A 17154-nucleotide genomic window follows, 5' to 3' on the forward strand; every position below is an offset into this window, starting at 1 on the left:
GACCGGCGTAGTTCCGCCTATAAATGATCGGCATATACGAGACGATGATGTGAGAGAATGCGCAGATATATAAAAAAATTTTTAAAATAATTTACACAAATTTAGAGCCGACGACGCGAGTAGAAAATTCACACTCGGGCGCAACGGTCACTAACAGATAAATGAAACGGTCGCAATGCCGTGACTGTTGTCAATCGAGATAGCAAGATTCGAACGCAAACAATTTCGGAAAGGCTGACAAAAACGAAAGATAATAATACACATATAAGAAATATACATATAATAATAATAATATACATATAAGAAAAGACACGAGTGTATGTAGCGGACAAGCGACGGTCGAAAAGTAATAATAATATACTTATGGAAATAGATTAATATACATAATAAAAAATGATAAAAATGGAAGCAATCGAGAGCAAAAGGTTTGGTTGAGTGCATTGTTGCACTAGAATTAGATCAAAATAAAGTCGCTGCAGATAAAATACATGTGTCCACAATAGAAAAGGAGTAATAAGTTAAAAAAATATATAAAGAGTGTGAAACATATGTAAAACACACAAAATCGTATGAAAATAAAAATAAAAATAAAGTAACGTTGAATCACGTTGTGAACTTTAATAAAATTATTCAATTTATTGAGACTGCGATATGCTAGTTTGACATTTAAGTCTTTAGTAATGTTCTTAAATTGTTCCGAAATTGCAGGAGCGTACGGTATGGTAAAGAACGAAGCTCTCTCCAGTTCTTCAAAATGCTCAGTGTTGTCAGAATTGGAATTGATCTTACGGAAAAGGAACTTAAGGCGTTCGTGTAGGACCTGAAATACGAAATCTAGTGGATAGCCATTGTCCAGTAAAATCTCAACCACAAAATTTAAGTTTTTCCGGTGGAAAGTCGAGTGTGATAATAAAAAAATTCTGTGTTATGTAAATTTATATTAATATATTATATTTATTTATTTATTTATTTATTTATTTATTTATTTATTTATTTATATTATATAAGCTGTGCAAGACGATTTCTTCTTCTATGAAATATCAATTTTATAAAATCTATACTTTGTTGATTATTCCACAAATCGAGGTAACAATAATTTTACAAATTGTTTAATAATCACGGTCTATCTCCTGGATGCTCTTCTTACTCGTTGAAAATACATGTACTCCTGGAATACAGAAGGAAACAAGTATAAATAAAGATATTTAATTATATAAATATTATATTATTTTAATACATATAATTATATTATATATATTTATTTATTATGTATTTTATTTATTATATATATATATATATTGTGTTCGAATTTTGTTCCGTTGGAAAAATCAGAAAGTGATTATCGAGATAAAAAAATTAAAGATCGATGGCTCACTATCAGAAATGATGCGCCGACAAGTAAACTTTTCAACCTCACGTCTGTTTCTATTGGAAATGTGAGCAGCAGGATATAATCGACCGCCAAATGATCCCAATGATGTATCAACGATGCGATCTGGCGCGATCCGTCTAATGATAGGATCTAAAAAGGAAAAGGTACAAGAGACAAATATATGTAAGTAAAATATAATAATATTAAAAAAATGTATGTAATATTACACAAATAAGAATATTTTTTATTTATCTGCACAAATATACAACATTTCTAATAGATAAAGATATTAATAGTTTATAAATAAAATAAAAAAGTTAATGAACAACACATGAGAAAAAGATAAGAATGATTGCGTTGCGCGCTTTAAATTTCGTCGCGTTTTTTAAGCATAGCCGAAGTTACTTTTTAACATTTTCAATGTGGCATTAATGACTTTCGCATGAATAATTACCTGGAATTGCGCCTCCTTGTACATGCAACAGCCGCAAATGTTGGGTCCATATATGTTGCAGAGCGGCGTTTGAGATGCGTCGTACACCGTAAAACTCGGCCCTATTAAGCTAAAATTCTGTTCCACGCTGCCGATGAGATTTGCGCTTTCCACTGTAATTTTCTATAGAAATGCAAGAAATGAGAGAGTCAGACGGAAAGGTAGAAACTTATATTTACATCTCATTTTGTTTTCCAGCGTGTCGATAATCGAGAATTAATCCTGCCGTTCCACTCACCTCCTGCTCGAGTTCCAATTCAAATACATCTTCATGTATCTTATGTATATATTTTGTTTACACATATTCCTTTTTTTTTTTACAAAATATCTGAATTTTCAAGATGAATTAAGTCGTATTACACTGCTTTTCTAATAATTTGTAAATTATTACTACGTAAAAAATATATTTTATTATGTTTATTTCGTATTATATAAATATCTATTTACAAAAGATATCGTTAAAATCGGTTTGAAAGTCATACAAGTTATAATTAAGAGGACTTTCTCCGTTTTAATAAGAAAAATGGGTCATATAGATTCGAACAGAACAGCAGGATAAATCATTTAATTGAGCACATTGAACGCGGTTCAATTTATCGCGACAATATCTTTCATCCGTGAATCGTCAACTGACTGGATGGATCATCGGCGGATTATCTACAATCACATTCTCTAGCATTCTTTCTTCCGTCCTTTTCGAGGGGTTGAAAGGATAAAACTTTAAAAACCTCCGAGGTGACTCTCAAGTCGAAACGCACATATCGACCGTTTAAATTGTATCCGTGATACATAATTAAATTAGAGGGAAGATCCGTGATCGAATCACGATACGTCGGGAGATGTAAATGCCAGATGTAAATGCCGACCCGGTATAATTACAAGATTATTACAAGATGCAGCATCTATTTTAATACGCCTTCGTCGTGTCAACTTACTTGCCGGGAGCACGGCACGTGCAACCAGCTGGGATCCTTTCGAATGATGAAGGCGGTCTCGCCGCATTGATCCAGCACGTTCAACACGAATCCCTTGTACCAGCCGTGCAATCGCGATTGCGTTTCCGGCTTGGATTCCATGGCGAGAAACAACGTTTCCGCCCGCGGCACTTTCACCCTGTACTGAGTACCCCTCTCCGTTCTGCCGAGTACTGCCGAGTGTTTCGCGTAAAAAGTGTGTACATATCCTTTATGTCATTTATATATAATCGATTGCAATTGTACCATTTGCCGCGTTTACATAATTCAATATTAATAATATTTAAAATAAAATTGAATTTATCAACAATGATTTATAAACAAAAATCGATCCCTAATAGAAAGCTAATCATATATTTGTAATTATTAATAACTATTTATTAATATTAGAATTATCAGTAATTGGTATGTCAACATTATGGAAACGTTTGAATCATCGAAATGTTAAATACATATTTCTTACGGCATAAAAGAAATGTACGTTCACATTTGATATTATTTATTATAGCTATATATTTTAGTTCTTATTTATCAAATATAATAATTTAATATAAAAAAAATATATATATAATATATTTATTAAATATCTTTAATAATAATAAATATATATATATATATATATATATATATATATATATATATATATAATATGTCATATCAGATATCTTTTTCTTATCTTTTTAGAACAGAAAGCTGGCGCGTGGCGCGCTAAATACGTACGAGTACTCAAATCTATAACCTGCTGAATTTCCAGCTGTTCGACGCCATCCAGGAACTGCGTGCCAGAGATCGCATTCAACTGCGACCTGGGTGTCGAGATCCAGTCGAGGGTGCTGATGGGAATCGGCCTACGAGGGAATCGACCTTCTGCAAATGCGATGTGACAATTCGCATGGACGATCAGAAAAGTTATCGAGAATTTGGCGAGTACGCGGGCATTCGTTATCGAGCGATCGATTCCATCCATTACGCAATCATCAAAAAATCATTAAAAATTTTATAATTTTATATAATATATATATATATATAAAATTATATATATATATATAAATATAAGATATTTAATATTTTATCTATATAAATTCGTTTAATATCATTAAATTTAATTATATATTATGTATAAACTTAATATATATATTTTTTATCATTTTTTATTATAGCTTTTATTTATTTATTTATATTTACCGCTACGATTTGTGAACAATGGCACAGAAATTAAAGAAAATACGAATATTCTCGTAGGAAATCGACAAAATTTAATAATTAGCCTTTTATTATATCAGAAATCATTTTACTAATAAGCCAAATGTGCTCCGAAAATTAAAAAAGTTTATTTTAAAATTATTTTTATTTGACTCTACAATTATATTATTACAATTATTGCGGAAAAGAAAAATCGAATGACGCACTATTTTCTCTGTTCTGTTTCATTCGAACCTTTTTTACTTCTCCGATTTTTATAATTCTTATAATTTCATTCCTCATCTTCGAATGCCTTTAAGCAACGTGAAAAAAAAAAAAAAAAAAAGAACAAACGTCACTCTCATCGAGATTGAGATTTCGGCCAAGCTGAACAAGCTGGAATCTTGTAATTAACAAAAAAAATAATCTATTCACCTCCCGGTTGTATCGTGATGACATTGGCGTCCGTATGAACAATCGGCGCGTTTTCCTGCAGCTCCATCGTCTGCGTCGCCGCGCTCGACGTCGCTGGCGGACCCGGAAAAAAGAAAAATGATCGTTCCTGAAAATGGATCAAAAAAAAAAAAAAAAAGAAAAAAGACAGAGAATGACTTTTTCCGCGCGATAAAACGCGATATCGCGCGCGCTTATTGTCTGATACCGGTGATCGCCAGTGATTGTCGCTCGTCGTTGCTCGTCGACATTTCGTTGAGCTGCTGCGCGTAATCCCTCTCTGCCATCGGTTCCTCTTCCGTGTATCGCATAATCGTGGAGCGAAGATCCCGCGTTCGCGTGTTCTCCATGAGCGGAGATAAGAGAACCGGGAGTCGTTGAAGAGTCGGAGAGAGACGGGGAAAGAAAGAGAGGAGAGAGTAAGAGAAAAGGAGAGAGAGAGAGAGAGAGAGAGAGAGAGAGAGAGAGAGAGAGAGATTCGATCGATGTCTTCACTTGCGGCTTTCGCTTTCGAAATTCGCCCGAAAGGAAATAGAACGCTTCGCGAGATCCGCGGTTTCCGAGGGGGCGATTGGCGAACCTGCGCTAACCACCGGGGGAAGACTGTCCGATCATTTGTACTTCAATTTCTATCTGCCTCGTTATCACCCGATAAATCAATCATTTATCTTCGGCGCGGATAAGCGGTATCATCGAGCAGATAATGGCACGTTCAACAACAAAAGCGCTGATCTAAGCGCGATGCTCAAGATCGCCGATGACGAATGTGCGAAAAATGCAGAAACCGATTTTTTTTTTTTCTCAACCCTCCTCCACAAGCTCCAAGCTCGCCTCCGTATCATCATAGTCACGTAGTAATATATTATTATTATTATTTCATAATTAATTATTTCGTAATTTTTTGCAATTATTATTTTGTAATGTTTGAATAATTCCTTATCTTTCCTTTGCCCGACGATGTAATCATCTTAACGTTTTCTTTCACGCGCGAACAAATAATTTAATTTATCAACGCACGCGTAAAAAAATTAATAATAAAAATTGACTTGATAATAATGTAATGTATTCATGCATATGCATATGCATATGCACTATGTTTAAAAAATCATAAATAAATACGAAAGGTAGGTTTCTAATTATTTTTTTAATTGTTAATCTTTGGAAAATAATTTAAAATATAAGAATTGAATTTAAAAGATGATATTATTCTTTTACAAGAATTCATTTCTCTTCGATTATATTGTGATTTATCAGACATCTTATACGCATAATGCAGTACGCATAATGCAGTGCGCTTATTAACATAATTGCATATTCACGATGAATTTTGTTATGACCGATGCACGATCATAACTGTCTGCTTATTTTACAATGAGCAAACATGCGTTTATCATTTTTATAAATTTAATTATATGATATACTTTTTTTATTATATATTATACCTTGTTAATTTACAAGTATCGAGTCACTTTTTATTATCTAAATTAACATCTCTTCCTCGTATTAAAGATACGATTTCTAAATTTTCTTTATTATTTTTTTTATGTTTATAGAATTTTAAAATAAAAAAATTTTATATATTAGCTTTGATAAAAAAGACAATTTATAAAAATAACCATTTGATAACACTTCCAGTTAGTTACATATTATAAATGTGTTGTGTAAACATCCTGTAATTATAAGAGCAAATGATCTTTGCATTTTATTTTTTATGTAAATGTGAAAAGTTCCCGTACAATTGCTGTCAAAGATTATGCACCTAGCAGACACCGCATTCCGATAATCCGGCAATTCCGGCGACGATGATCAATACTTCCTCAATGAAATTCCGAAAATGGAATTTCTTCGCTCGATCGACCTTTCCCGTGACTTAATTAACCAGAATCTACGCATTTTTCACCTTTCTTTCCTTCCTTTTAACATTCAAGTATTATTTCTTTTTTCACTTTGAAAATGTCAGGTTTGACTGTTTTGTTGAAAAACGCTTGAAGAAACTTCGCACTCTGTGCGTCTAATAAATAGCGATTCCCATTCATCCTCATTCTCCTTCTCTCTCTTCTTTTTTTTTTTATTACGAATACTAATCTGACAAAACAAGCCACAACTCATTCTGTTATCTTCATTCTTATTTTTCTGGATTTCACGTGGCACAAAGTACTCAAAGTACTTTGCGTAATTAAATTTTTTTTATGTATAAAATATACATTAAAAATATGCACATCAAGGCACGTTACTGCGGAACGAGATTCGTGAAAGAAAACGAAAATTCGTGGCGAGAAAAGAACGCAGCAGCTAAGGTCTTTCATTCGCTCGCGAGACGAATGGTCTCACGCTAGCGTAACCAGAGTGCGCTTAAGGATTAAAGTAACGTCGCGCCTTGCCTTGGGATTTTTTTCCGGAATTTTCTGCCTCGAGTTCGAGAAAAAAGTTCCGAAGAAGTTTCCGGAGCTGAAACTCGGAAACGCTCCAGGGGTATTCCGTGATAATTAATTCCTCCCCGTCGTTGTACTTCTTTGCGCGTCTGCAATTGCGGTCATGTCTCAATTAATTACTTTTATCTCCCATTCGCAACCCCGATCGTTCATCGCGCGATCCTATTTGAGGGAGAAAGAAACAAAACAAAACAAAAAAAAAACAAAGAGGGGGAAGAGAACGATTTCTCAAATAGCGGAGCGGAACGCGACGATCGGCAGGTCGCCCTCGCTTTGCAAGCTTCCTCGTAGGAAGGACTCCCCGAGTAATGAAAATCGATCGTTACATCGGGGAAACGAGCCTCCTAAATGCGGCCTCGCTGGTCGATATCGAAGTTCGAGATCTTTCGCGTCGAGGAACGTTGGCAAATGTTTTCCTCGGATCCAATTCCGGCGGCTGCGTGCCGCCCGGAAGGGGGGAAGAAAAAAATATACTCGCGATGCGGGCCGGGGGCCGGGGGGGGGTAGAATTTTCCGATCTGGGGTGTTTTCTCTTACCCGCGCCCCTTCTGCGCGCCCCTTTACTTGTTGCTGCTGATGCTGCCACTGCCGCTGTTGCTGCTGCCGCCGGCGACGACGAGTTCCATGCGCGTTTCTATCGATCCGCCTCCCGTCGGCCTATATAAAAGCCTCCGCCATTGGTGGTCGTCCTGGTCGCGAGAGAGAACAGAACGGGATTCCATGCACACCCGTCGTTAACGACGTAACGACGTACCGAAAAAGAAAGAAGTAGAAATAGAGAAAGAGAAAAGAAAAAGGCGCCGGTCGTTATTAAAGCCCGATTTATCCCGAGGGGTGTCGTCGCGCGGATGAGAGATTAAATTAAATCAGGTACGTCTCATATAACCCGCGATCCACACCACACACTTCATTCACCTCATATTAACCCATTTACGTCCCGTCAATTAAGTTTCACCCCCCCCGCCCCCCTCCCCCCCACGGCAATTCATCACCACGTATAATTCAATCGCTGGCATCGCCAGCGTTTCCATTGTCCGCGTCGATGAGCCGCGACTTGCGTTTCTCCTCGTCGTCTTCCGGTTGCGAGAACTGCGACGTATTATATCTTCATTTTAGAATTCGTCGAGTTTCAAATTGATTAGAAGGCCCGTCTGCGTAATCGCCGTGTGGGCGATTATCCTCCAATCGACTCGCGGTCCGACGAGTCGTCTTTCGCGGTCCCCGCTTCTCGCGCTGAACGCGCGCCGTAACAGCCAGCGAGAAATTATTTTGGGATTTGTCATAATAATGTAGCGTGCCGATAAACGAGGTCGCCGTGTGTCGATTGGTGAAACGAATACACGTACGGCCGTGGTGACACGCGAAATTCCGAAGCGTACGACGGTCTCGCGCTGGACGTCGGGTACCATCTGGTAACTTGATCCTCCCTCGTAACTGGCCCCTCGCTTATCTAAATACCAACACCAGTTCTGTCAACATCGGATACTTTAATCCAAAAAGCGACTTGGAATTATTCTACACGCGAGTTTAAGTAATTCTATTCACGTGCGTCACGATTTGTGTACACAATCAGCAAATGTCCCCTCGCGAAGACGTTTATTGATCCCGATGGGAAAGGACGTTTATACATTGCGCGATGTAATCATTCTAAATTAACTCGTGGCCTTTACCACGTTATTACAACATTTTTCCCTATTTAATTAATTTTATTTTATTTTTTAACTTGTAATTAAAAAAAAAAAAAAATAAAGAGGGCTATCTCTGTTCCACGAGGGCGATTTTTATTTCACAGAATTTTGTTGCTTATCTCTTTCTGCTTTTAGCATCTCTTTTTACTTTAATCTAATTTTAAAGTTAATGAGTTTTACGATAAGTTTTAATATTAAGTTCGAATGAGTTTTGCCATCAATGTCGGATCGGATTTATGAGGAGTTATTCCGACTGATATTCACTGGCCTTGTCTTGAGTTGTCTGCTGTTACGTCGTAGATTTCCTCGATACGTCTTCATCCGTGCGAAGGACTTCGTTATCCTATTAACAAAATCGATATTAGCTTGGTATACACTATGCAAAATAGACGTGGTCGGTATATATATATTTATTACGATGTAGAATACAACACGCGTCTCGCGATTAAGATATCGAATACAGAATCAAATCACAAACTGTTTTTCCAAACTGTTCTAAAAGAGTACTGAGAAAATAAAAATTGTATTAAAAAATAAAAAAATTATATAAAGAATAAAATTACAATAATATGACGTTACTGTTCAAAAAGAATGATATAAGATTATATTTTTTTTTAAAGAGAGATATTTCTCTTTCTTATTGATTTGATATATTGATTAAAAAATATATAGTTTAATGGACAATGTTTAAATAAAACAAAAAAAACATACATTACTGAGTAATTAAAATCAAAGAATTTATTTATTTTTTGAAATTTTTTTTAAGTCAATGTATTTCTTTATAAATAATTAAGAAGTTTTATTTAAAAATAAAATAATCTACGTCTATCTCTATATATTAACCCCTTTTTTATAATTGGCAAAATTATTTTCTTAAATCCACATCTTTTTTGTATATAATATTTTAATTAATGTACAAATATACCTGCAATAAAAAAAAAAATAAAAATATTAAAATTGTAAAAAGAACTAATAAGACTCTAGAGTTCTCCATTAAAAGGTGAGGAATCCAGGACTCTTATTAATGCTTTTTATAATTCTATTATGATTTTTAATCAATCTTCTACCAGGGCGTTCAATTAATTGTATATTTTTTTATAACAAAGGAATAAAAAAGGAAGATAATTAGCGTCTTTAATTTGCTCTTCAACAGTGTTTTTTTTTTTTGCACGATATTACACAGCCATCAGTTTTTGTCGATCAATTCGAACGCAATGACATCGCCACGGTGGATGCTGACACTGCTGATCTTGGGGACCAGTGCCTGGATCGTTGCTGCGGCTCGGCAACCACCCCATAACGAGTTATTCAGGAACGCTCTGGACACCGTCGTGCGCAAGCAGAGATCCCTAGATCCTGCGGACTCGCCGGAATACTACAACGATCTGCACTCGTTCAAGTACCACGGTGGTGACGCCGATCGCAAATTCGACCGCGACTTCGAGGACGACGAAGAGATCGAGTTCCTGCCTGGTGATGAGATCTCGAAAAAGATTCTTTTTTTTTTTTAACTATGAGATATAAAGAAGAAAATTAAATTTTCAATATATTGAATATTTCACTCTTGGATTTCACTTTTGTGTGTTATATTCATTTATCGTATTGGAGTTTTGCATTGTTAATTGTGAATTATTTTCATCGTGATTTTAGATAATGGCCAGCTGGAAATGGTTGGAGACGGCCTTCAAGGTCTGAACAATAAGCTACTCGAAAGGGCGCTGCTTGATTATTTGCAGACTCTGCCTGAACAGGTAAATTCCTCGATTTGTCATTTACATAATAGATATAGTAATAAGATACTAATAAATACCAATAATAAGATACTAATAAAGACTATCATTTTATTTTTGAATCAAGATCGAATCCTAATATTAAATTGTAGTCTCAATTTTGATAAACAAAAACATTAAAAATATATTACATATAAAAATATATTACATATAAAAAGTAGCATAAAAATATATTACATATAAAAAGTAGCATAAGCGTGTTGGCATGGACATAATTTCTTTATTTAAATACTTTTAATTTTAATTATATAAAAACCGAAAATAGAGATATTTTGATTTTTGGAAGATTTCCGACGGACATCGCGATAATTGTTTACAGGAAGAACCAGTAGCCTCGATTTTCCGCGAGCGTGAGCGAAGTGGTAGCCGCAAACGGGGTGGCGCCGGTAACCGGATGAAAGGGTTAAACGATAAGGATCTGAAGTTGTTCGTGGAAGAACTGCAGGACAGTTCTCCATACAGTTCGCTCGTAGAGATGGACGATGATGATTTAATGGCTTACAAACGATACTTTGATCCCTCTCCGATTACCGATGCGTACAAAAATTCAGAAGATGAATACAAGAGGGACAGAGAATACGAGTAAGTACAACGGCTAAATTCTTTTAATTTATTAAAGACCGCAATTTTAAACGACGAGTTTTATACTCTTATTGATTTACTGATATAAAAAAATTGATAAGCACCTTATATATTTCTAAATCAATTTAATTATAATTGTTGGAAGAATCTTATAACGGTAAGTTTAAGCGAAAATTATTTGTATCATTTTAACGTTATCTTTTCCAATTTAAAATAATTTTTATGTTACGCAACATAATATAAATGTCCCCTGAAGAAAGGGACAATCGTTAATGGATCGAAAAAGAGACTTAACTTAACATAATTTGGGTCGAGCTTAGAAAGCTACTGAACAGAATGATGAAGGATGGCAACAACGAAGTGGAGCATTCCGATCCGGAACAGGACATTCTGTATTTCCCGATGGCGGAACGCAGAAACGTGAACGGTCGATATCCCATCGGACGCGACTACGACAGCTATCGCAGGCTGAACAAGCGCTATCCGGTCGCTAAGAGAAGCCCCAGGCCCACTCAAACTAGAATAAAGGCCACAGATCCTAAGGTAACTCGACAAACGACAGAAGGACCAATGGTGTCGTCCAAATTATGTCGTCCCAAATTATATCGTACGCGCGATTAAACGGAATAATTATCTGTCATTTACTCATCAACTTCTATTTCACGTGGCTCGTTACGAAATTATATGTTTCAAGGAATCAAAAGTTGACGCAACATTCCTATTTCAAGGTTGTTCAAGATCTGAGAGCCATATTTGGCACGCAGTCCACGGATTCGCACAACCACACTCGTAAATCCGATCACGAACACGATCACGATCACGAACGCAAGCACGAGTCCGATCAGAATCACGATCACGAACACAAGCACGAGTCCGATCAGGATCAGGATCACGATCACGATCACGATCATGATCATGATCACGATCACGATCACGATCACGATCACGATCACGAACACGAACACGAAGGCAAGTCGGAAACGTCGCCGAAAGTAACGCCGTCCCCGATGGGCCAGAAGGAGAACGTTATCAAAAACGTAACCAAGTCGAAATTCGTCCAGGTGAGGAAAAAGAGCGTGGACTGGTCGCAATATTTCGGCATTGATCGGAGGAAGAAGAAGGCCACCTTCACAGCCGGACAGGACACGCAGAATCAGGATGACGAGTGGATGCTGCAGCGCTACTACGAGGTATACCGTAATTATTATTATGCAGTCAATGACGCCAATAGAAAAACATTTATTTATCAATATTGAAATAATTCGATTCTGCGAGTAAACAAATACTTTTGTTGACAGAATATGGCCGAAAATTTGAAGTCAAGAGATGATGAGAACGAACAGAAGGACAAACTCGAGCAGATGGATTCGAAATTGAAGTATATTAAAGACATGATTCTTGAACAAGCTATGAGATATGCCAATTCGGAGGATGAAGCGGATCTGCAGAAAGTAATTTTTTTTTATATTTGTACTTTCATGCATAAAAAGAAAGTTTCGATCAAATTGAATAAAATGATTTTAATACTAGGCATATAAAATTTTTAGAGACACTAACTTGTTGACACAAACTATCCAATTTTAAACGGTAAAATTAATTTATAATTAATTTACAATAGTTTTAAAAAATAAATAACAAGTTGAATGTATAGTAATAATAATCCCTAATAAGTAGTAATAATAAGTATTATATAGTAATAATACACATTAGATTGATATTTTTAAACTTAGAATTCTTAAGTGGAAAATATGGAAAAAATATATGAATAATAAAATTAATACAGATGAGAATAAGAATTGGCAATAAAATAAAATTTATAAAAATATTCAACAGGTGAAGGATAAGTTAATATCACGATTGGCAGCGGCTTACTCGTTGCAGAAGATGCGAAAAGCATTGAATGATCTTCGAAATAACGTCGCGGTTCAGAAAGAGGCGCAGAGGACGCAAAAAGAGGCACAGAACAATTTTACGTCTAACTTTCGCGAAAATAGCAACAATCCGAATATCGCTAGCGGCGGTAGAATCGATGAAAAACGGAACAGCATCAGTAATAATATAGACGATGGCGAACGTGAGTAATCATGGAAAAGGGAAATTATGTCAATTATGTATAGAATATCTCAGAATTAACGAGCTATCATTTATTGAATTTTTTTCTCAATTGCAGCGTGTTATATATTATTAGTTTACTAAATGTTTTTCCGAAGAAATTTTTTTACAGTTTTACAGTTTTACAGTTTTTTTTTACAGTTTTTACAGTTATACAATTTAATTCAGTCACAATTTTTAATTCTTTTTATAATTTTATTTGGCAACTCTAATTTTATTTTATAATATTATAAATTTACCAAAGCAAAATTTATTTAAAGTTTTATAAGAAATAAAATCTTACTGTTCTCAGAATTAAATTTTATTTAATTTTCGGGCAAGCTTTTTAATCACTTGCAATAACTTAAAAGTTATTGATCTGTAATTTTATTAGAAAAATGATAGATTCAAAGAACTTGCAGGCAAAAATCAGGCTCAATAAAATCTGAGATTACCTATATAAATTTAACGAATTATATTAAATAATAATTAATGTAGATATAATACAATACGATTTATACAGCCATCGAGGAGCCGAGAAGCTGCCCGGAATTAGAAGCCATCGAGTGGCGATGCCGAACCGTCGACAACCTGGCCGGCGACACGTCTCGGATGCTCTACGTGCCCTGTGTGAAACTACAGATTTGCAAGGCTTGCGTATGTAGACACAAATTTTCATCTTTACCTTACAAAGATTTTTAACACGTCGAGAATTGCATATAAATTAATTGAATTTGTCTACGACAAAAATCGCGTGTGAAAATGCAAAAATATTTTCTATACATCCAGAAAATCTTCTTTGAATATTATTTAAATACCAAAGAGAATATCCATCCCCATATCATCCCCATCGAGCTTACTGATATCAAAATTTTCAAGGCAATCTCTCATTTTTTAATTCTCTATGTATAAAAGATTCAAAAAAAAGTTCCAACATCTCTTTTATTTAAATTCAAGCATCGATATTCAAAGTATATACATTCTAACATAGTAAATTAACATTTCGATGTTGATCTCGAGAGGATTGTTAAAATTCCCCTCAAACCACCCTTAAAAAAGCCACCCCCGACCATCCCACCAAGCCCACAAACAAGCCGTTTCGTGTGGCAGGCGCAGGACGAGGAGGGGCTGTTACCCTGCCTCGCGAACTACGCCCTGGAGGCCGGCAAGGTGTGCGACGCGTTGGAGTCCAGGGACGGTCAATCCCGGATGGCGGCGATGCGCGAGGGTGAGAGGCAGTCGTGCGCGAACGCCGCGTTGCTGCTGTCGCAGCTGCAGCCGCCCGCGGCGGCGACCGCGCAGTGCCGCGCGCGGAACGTCCGCGACTCGTGTCTGCGGCGTTACCACGCGCGATACGAGCACCGCTACTTCCGCACGTCGCCGGCGTACGAGAGGGCCGGACATCGTCTTCCCCATCACGAGGGCGCCCTCGACGCGCTCCAGCAAACCATGTCCGAACGATAAGGCGACCAGACGAACGCGAGGAAGCTCCGCGGTTCGGCCGCGCGACGAACATTGGCGGCGGATCGCCAATTATCCGGACATCGGATCGTCGTCTGAGCACCGAGTCCCCCTGACGTCTCCCCCCCACCCTCCCTCCTCCCCCCCGACATCCCCGATCGAATGAAGATTTTCATCGGTTTATGAAGTCGAAACTGTGTCGCCATCGTTGTTACGTAATTTTTGTTTCGTTCAACACCCTTGGCCTACGTTTCTTTCCTTTTATGTCGGAATTTCGTCCGGATAATCGGCGGCTTATTGCATTAAAGAATTTTCCGTCATGAGAAGAAGCATGGATCGAGCTCGACCACCTTCAGTGGGTACCATACATTCCCTTGAACTTCTGAGATCTCTCTCTCTCTCTCTCTCTGTGTGGAGCACTCCCGAGAAAAGAGAAGAGTCTTTAGAAATTTATGACGGAGTTGTTTTAATCATCGAGCTCCTGCGTGTGGTACCGGCTGAAGGATTAACGGACAGACGTACGAAAAGTTGTTCCCGAATCGAAATAAAATGTATCGGAATAATCAACAAATTAAATTATGAAATTAAATTCATGTCATTTTTTTCAGGATACCGGGAAAAAAAATAGTAGTACGCAAAAAAAAGAAATAATAATTTTTAAGTTTTCGTTTGCCCGTTTCCTTTCGATTCGAGAAAAACGCTCATCTCGATACGTTGAAACAGCTGCTTCTGCAGCTTGTTACTCCTTCACGTATAAATTCTTCGTCAGAGCGAAATTTCAAAAGCCTGAATAAAAAAATTAAAAAAAAATATATATTATTATCTAATTAGCGAAATAACATGTTTCGTCTGTTAAAAAGGAAAATAAGCTTGGATTTAAAAGGAAAATATATAATATTTCTAATTAAGAGAATAATATATTCTATGTATTTGCGAGGTGCGCTGTTCGTCTGAAACGGCTTTCCGAAACAACCTCTCTTTCTCTCCTCCTAAATCAAACTGAACAACGATTAACGACTTATAGAGACAATAATAACGATATCTCCTCTGACAGATTCATCCGCACGATGACTCGCAATAAGAACCGAATTCTGCGAACGTTCGCTACCAAGAAAAAAAAAAAGAATCCGCAAAATTCCATCGAATGTGGGAGTTCGGACGAACGCCTCGCAAATGAAAGTTAGACAAAAAAAAAATTGAAAATTGAAGTGACGTATAAATATATATGTGAATCATCGTGTTAAGTATCCTGAAAAGAGAAAAATAAGGGGAAACGTTGCCTTCCCCTAGCGTACTAATTCTTTGCGCCTGTCAAAACTACATTAGCGCAATTATTATTCGTGTTTAATTTTTCGGCATGTAGTAATTACACGTGCGATCGCCGAGGCGTGAAAAAAAAAGAAGAAAAAAAAAATAGGAGAAATAAAGAAAGTTAGAGAAGGATACTTGACGCAGCTTCCAAAGAGTCTCTATCGCAGATCTATATCTATTATTATTACTGTCTATTATCAAAAGTTTATGTTATATGACGTTATACGGATATCGCACATCGATGTACCGATCGATGCGTCTCAGTCCTATATTCAAAATGTAATAAATATATTTCAACATAAGCACGCCGTCTTGCGACTTCACGTCTCCTTTCAATACGCATGCACCTTGTCATAATTTTATAATTTACAATAACTTCATTACCTGATCATTGTCGCGCTTTTCGATCATTTTCATAACGTTGTCGTCATTGCTACCGAAGGAGTCCACGGACTCGAAAATCTTCAACATTTCCAGTATCTCCAAACATTCAGGCTTATACAGTTTCAATAATTCCAGTTGAAGCTTCGCACAATCAGCTGCAACAAAACCGACGGTTGTTTTATTACAAAAAAAAAAGAAAAAAGTGACAACGTCACACGGTGTTCCCAAGCGGTCACCCATCCAAGTACTAACCGTGCCCAGCGCTGCTTAACTTCAGTGATCGGACGAGAACTGGTGCTTTCAGTGCGGTATGGATGTTGTCGATGATTCTTATTTTTGACGTTCATTATTTCTTAGATTTAAATTTTCCTAATTAATACATTGCATGTCAGACTTACCCTTATTTTCATATAGATTAACTTTGACCTAGATACAATTTACCCTTTCTTTTCTTCTAATTCAAATTAAAATTGTATGAAGATAAAAAGTGAATTTAATTGAGTTAAAAATTAATCTACATCAGTAGAAATTAATTTGCTTGTTCTCCTATATATATATATATATATATATACACATATATATTGATTTAAATTTTTATAATTAAAAATAAATATATATGTTCATATGAACTTTTAATTTTATAATTAAAATTAATAACAATTATAAATCATTGTTCATGAGTTTCATATATTTTTATATCATATTGAAATTAATAACGCCGGTTATCAATTGATTAGCGCGAATTCAACGTGTTAAATTCTGAAGAACATTCTCGAATACTCACTTCGCAGCTTCGATACTTGTTCGAGTCTGATTTTCAGCTGCATTTGCGCTTCATTGATCTGTTGAATCATCTCGTTGTAAGAATTCTTCGACATCTCGATAAATTAGATAATAATCCTAATTACAGATCCTAATTACAGATTCCGCGATTCATCCAT

General features: G+C 36.2%; 3 protein-coding genes and 1 non-coding gene across 5 annotated transcripts; 1 reads left to right on the plus strand and 3 right to left on the minus strand.

The window, feature by feature from the left end:
- Positions 1 to 934: 934 nt before the first annotated feature.
- On the minus strand, positions 935 to 7584 carry LOC105426486 (phospholipid scramblase 2). 2 transcript variants are annotated; one of them, XM_089077348.1, is made up of 7 exons: positions 7444 to 7584; positions 4457 to 4549; positions 3560 to 3706; positions 2801 to 3012; positions 1827 to 1988; positions 1376 to 1522; positions 935 to 1168 (listed from the first exon to the last, which is right to left on the minus strand). In XM_089077348.1, the coding sequence occupies exons 2-7, from the start codon at positions 4521 to 4523 to the stop codon at positions 1124 to 1126; spliced, it is 780 nt and encodes a 259-aa protein (XP_088933474.1). In that variant the 5' UTR covers positions 4524 to 4549; positions 7444 to 7584; the 3' UTR covers positions 935 to 1123. The 2 variants fall into 2 exon arrangements, with proteins under 2 accessions (XP_088933474.1, XP_088933468.1); XM_089077342.1 differs by lacking the exon at positions 7444 to 7584 and adding an exon at positions 4683 to 7426.
- A 37-nt stretch (positions 7585 to 7621) lies between these two features.
- Positions 7622 to 17134, minus strand: LOC105426463 (uncharacterized). Its single transcript, XM_089077399.1, has 4 exons — positions 16998 to 17134; positions 16214 to 16368; positions 13412 to 13420; positions 7622 to 8937 (listed from the first exon to the last, which is right to left on the minus strand). Exons 1-4 carry the CDS (start codon positions 17089 to 17091, stop codon positions 8884 to 8886), a joined length of 312 nt encoding a protein of 103 aa, XP_088933525.1. The 5' UTR covers positions 17092 to 17134; the 3' UTR covers positions 7622 to 8883.
- Positions 7635 to 16131, plus strand: LOC105426461 (uncharacterized). Its single transcript, XM_011637702.3, has 10 exons — positions 7635 to 7776; positions 9778 to 10067; positions 10245 to 10345; positions 10704 to 10966; positions 11287 to 11509; positions 11695 to 12156; positions 12265 to 12417; positions 12800 to 13040; positions 13581 to 13714; positions 14168 to 16131. Exons 2-10 carry the CDS (start codon positions 9809 to 9811, stop codon positions 14519 to 14521), a joined length of 2190 nt encoding a protein of 729 aa, XP_011636004.2. The 5' UTR covers positions 7635 to 7776; positions 9778 to 9808; the 3' UTR covers positions 14522 to 16131.
- On the minus strand, positions 16417 to 16535 carry LOC112552562 (5S ribosomal RNA). Its single transcript, XR_003096676.2, has one exon. It is a non-coding gene; the product is annotated as a 5S ribosomal RNA (ribosomal RNA).
- Positions 17135 to 17154: the final 20 nt, after the last annotated feature.

Source organism: Pogonomyrmex barbatus, unplaced genomic scaffold (genome assembly GCF_055798465.1).
Source record: "Pogonomyrmex barbatus isolate J1 unplaced genomic scaffold, ASM5579846v1 scaffold1, whole genome shotgun sequence".
NCBI lineage: Eukaryota > Metazoa > Arthropoda > Insecta > Hymenoptera > Formicidae > Pogonomyrmex > Pogonomyrmex barbatus.

Excerpts from the sequence above, each read along its gene's own strand:
- LOC105426463 (XM_089077399.1), bottom strand. The coding sequence starts at position 17,091 with ATGTCGAAGAATTCTTACAACGAGATGATTCAACAGATCAATGAAGCG. Across the intron at positions 16,369-16,997 it reads ACAAGTATCGAAGCTGCGAA|CTGATTGTGCGAAGCTTCAA; the intron begins GTGAGTATTCGA and ends GTTTTGTTGCAG.
- LOC105426461 (XM_011637702.3), top strand. The coding sequence starts at position 9,809 with ATGACATCGCCACGGTGGATGCTGACACTGCTGATCTTGGGGACCAGT. Across the intron at positions 10,068-10,244 it reads AGAGATCGAGTTCCTGCCTG|ATAATGGCCAGCTGGAAATG; the intron begins GTGATGAGATCT and ends TCGTGATTTTAG. Across the intron at positions 13,041-13,580 it reads TAATATAGACGATGGCGAAC|CCATCGAGGAGCCGAGAAGC; the intron begins GTGAGTAATCAT and ends CGATTTATACAG.
- LOC105426486 (XM_089077342.1), bottom strand. The coding sequence starts at position 4,824 with ATGGAGAACACGCGAACGCGGGATCTTCGCTCCACGATTATGCGATAC. Across the intron at positions 1,523-1,826 it reads ACAAGGAGGCGCAATTCCAG|ATCCTATCATTAGACGGATC; the intron begins GTAATTATTCAT and ends TTTCCTTTTTAG. Across the intron at positions 1,169-1,375 it reads TCGGCGCATCATTTCTGATA|GAGTACATGTATTTTCAACG; the intron begins GTGAGCCATCGA and ends TCTGTATTCCAG.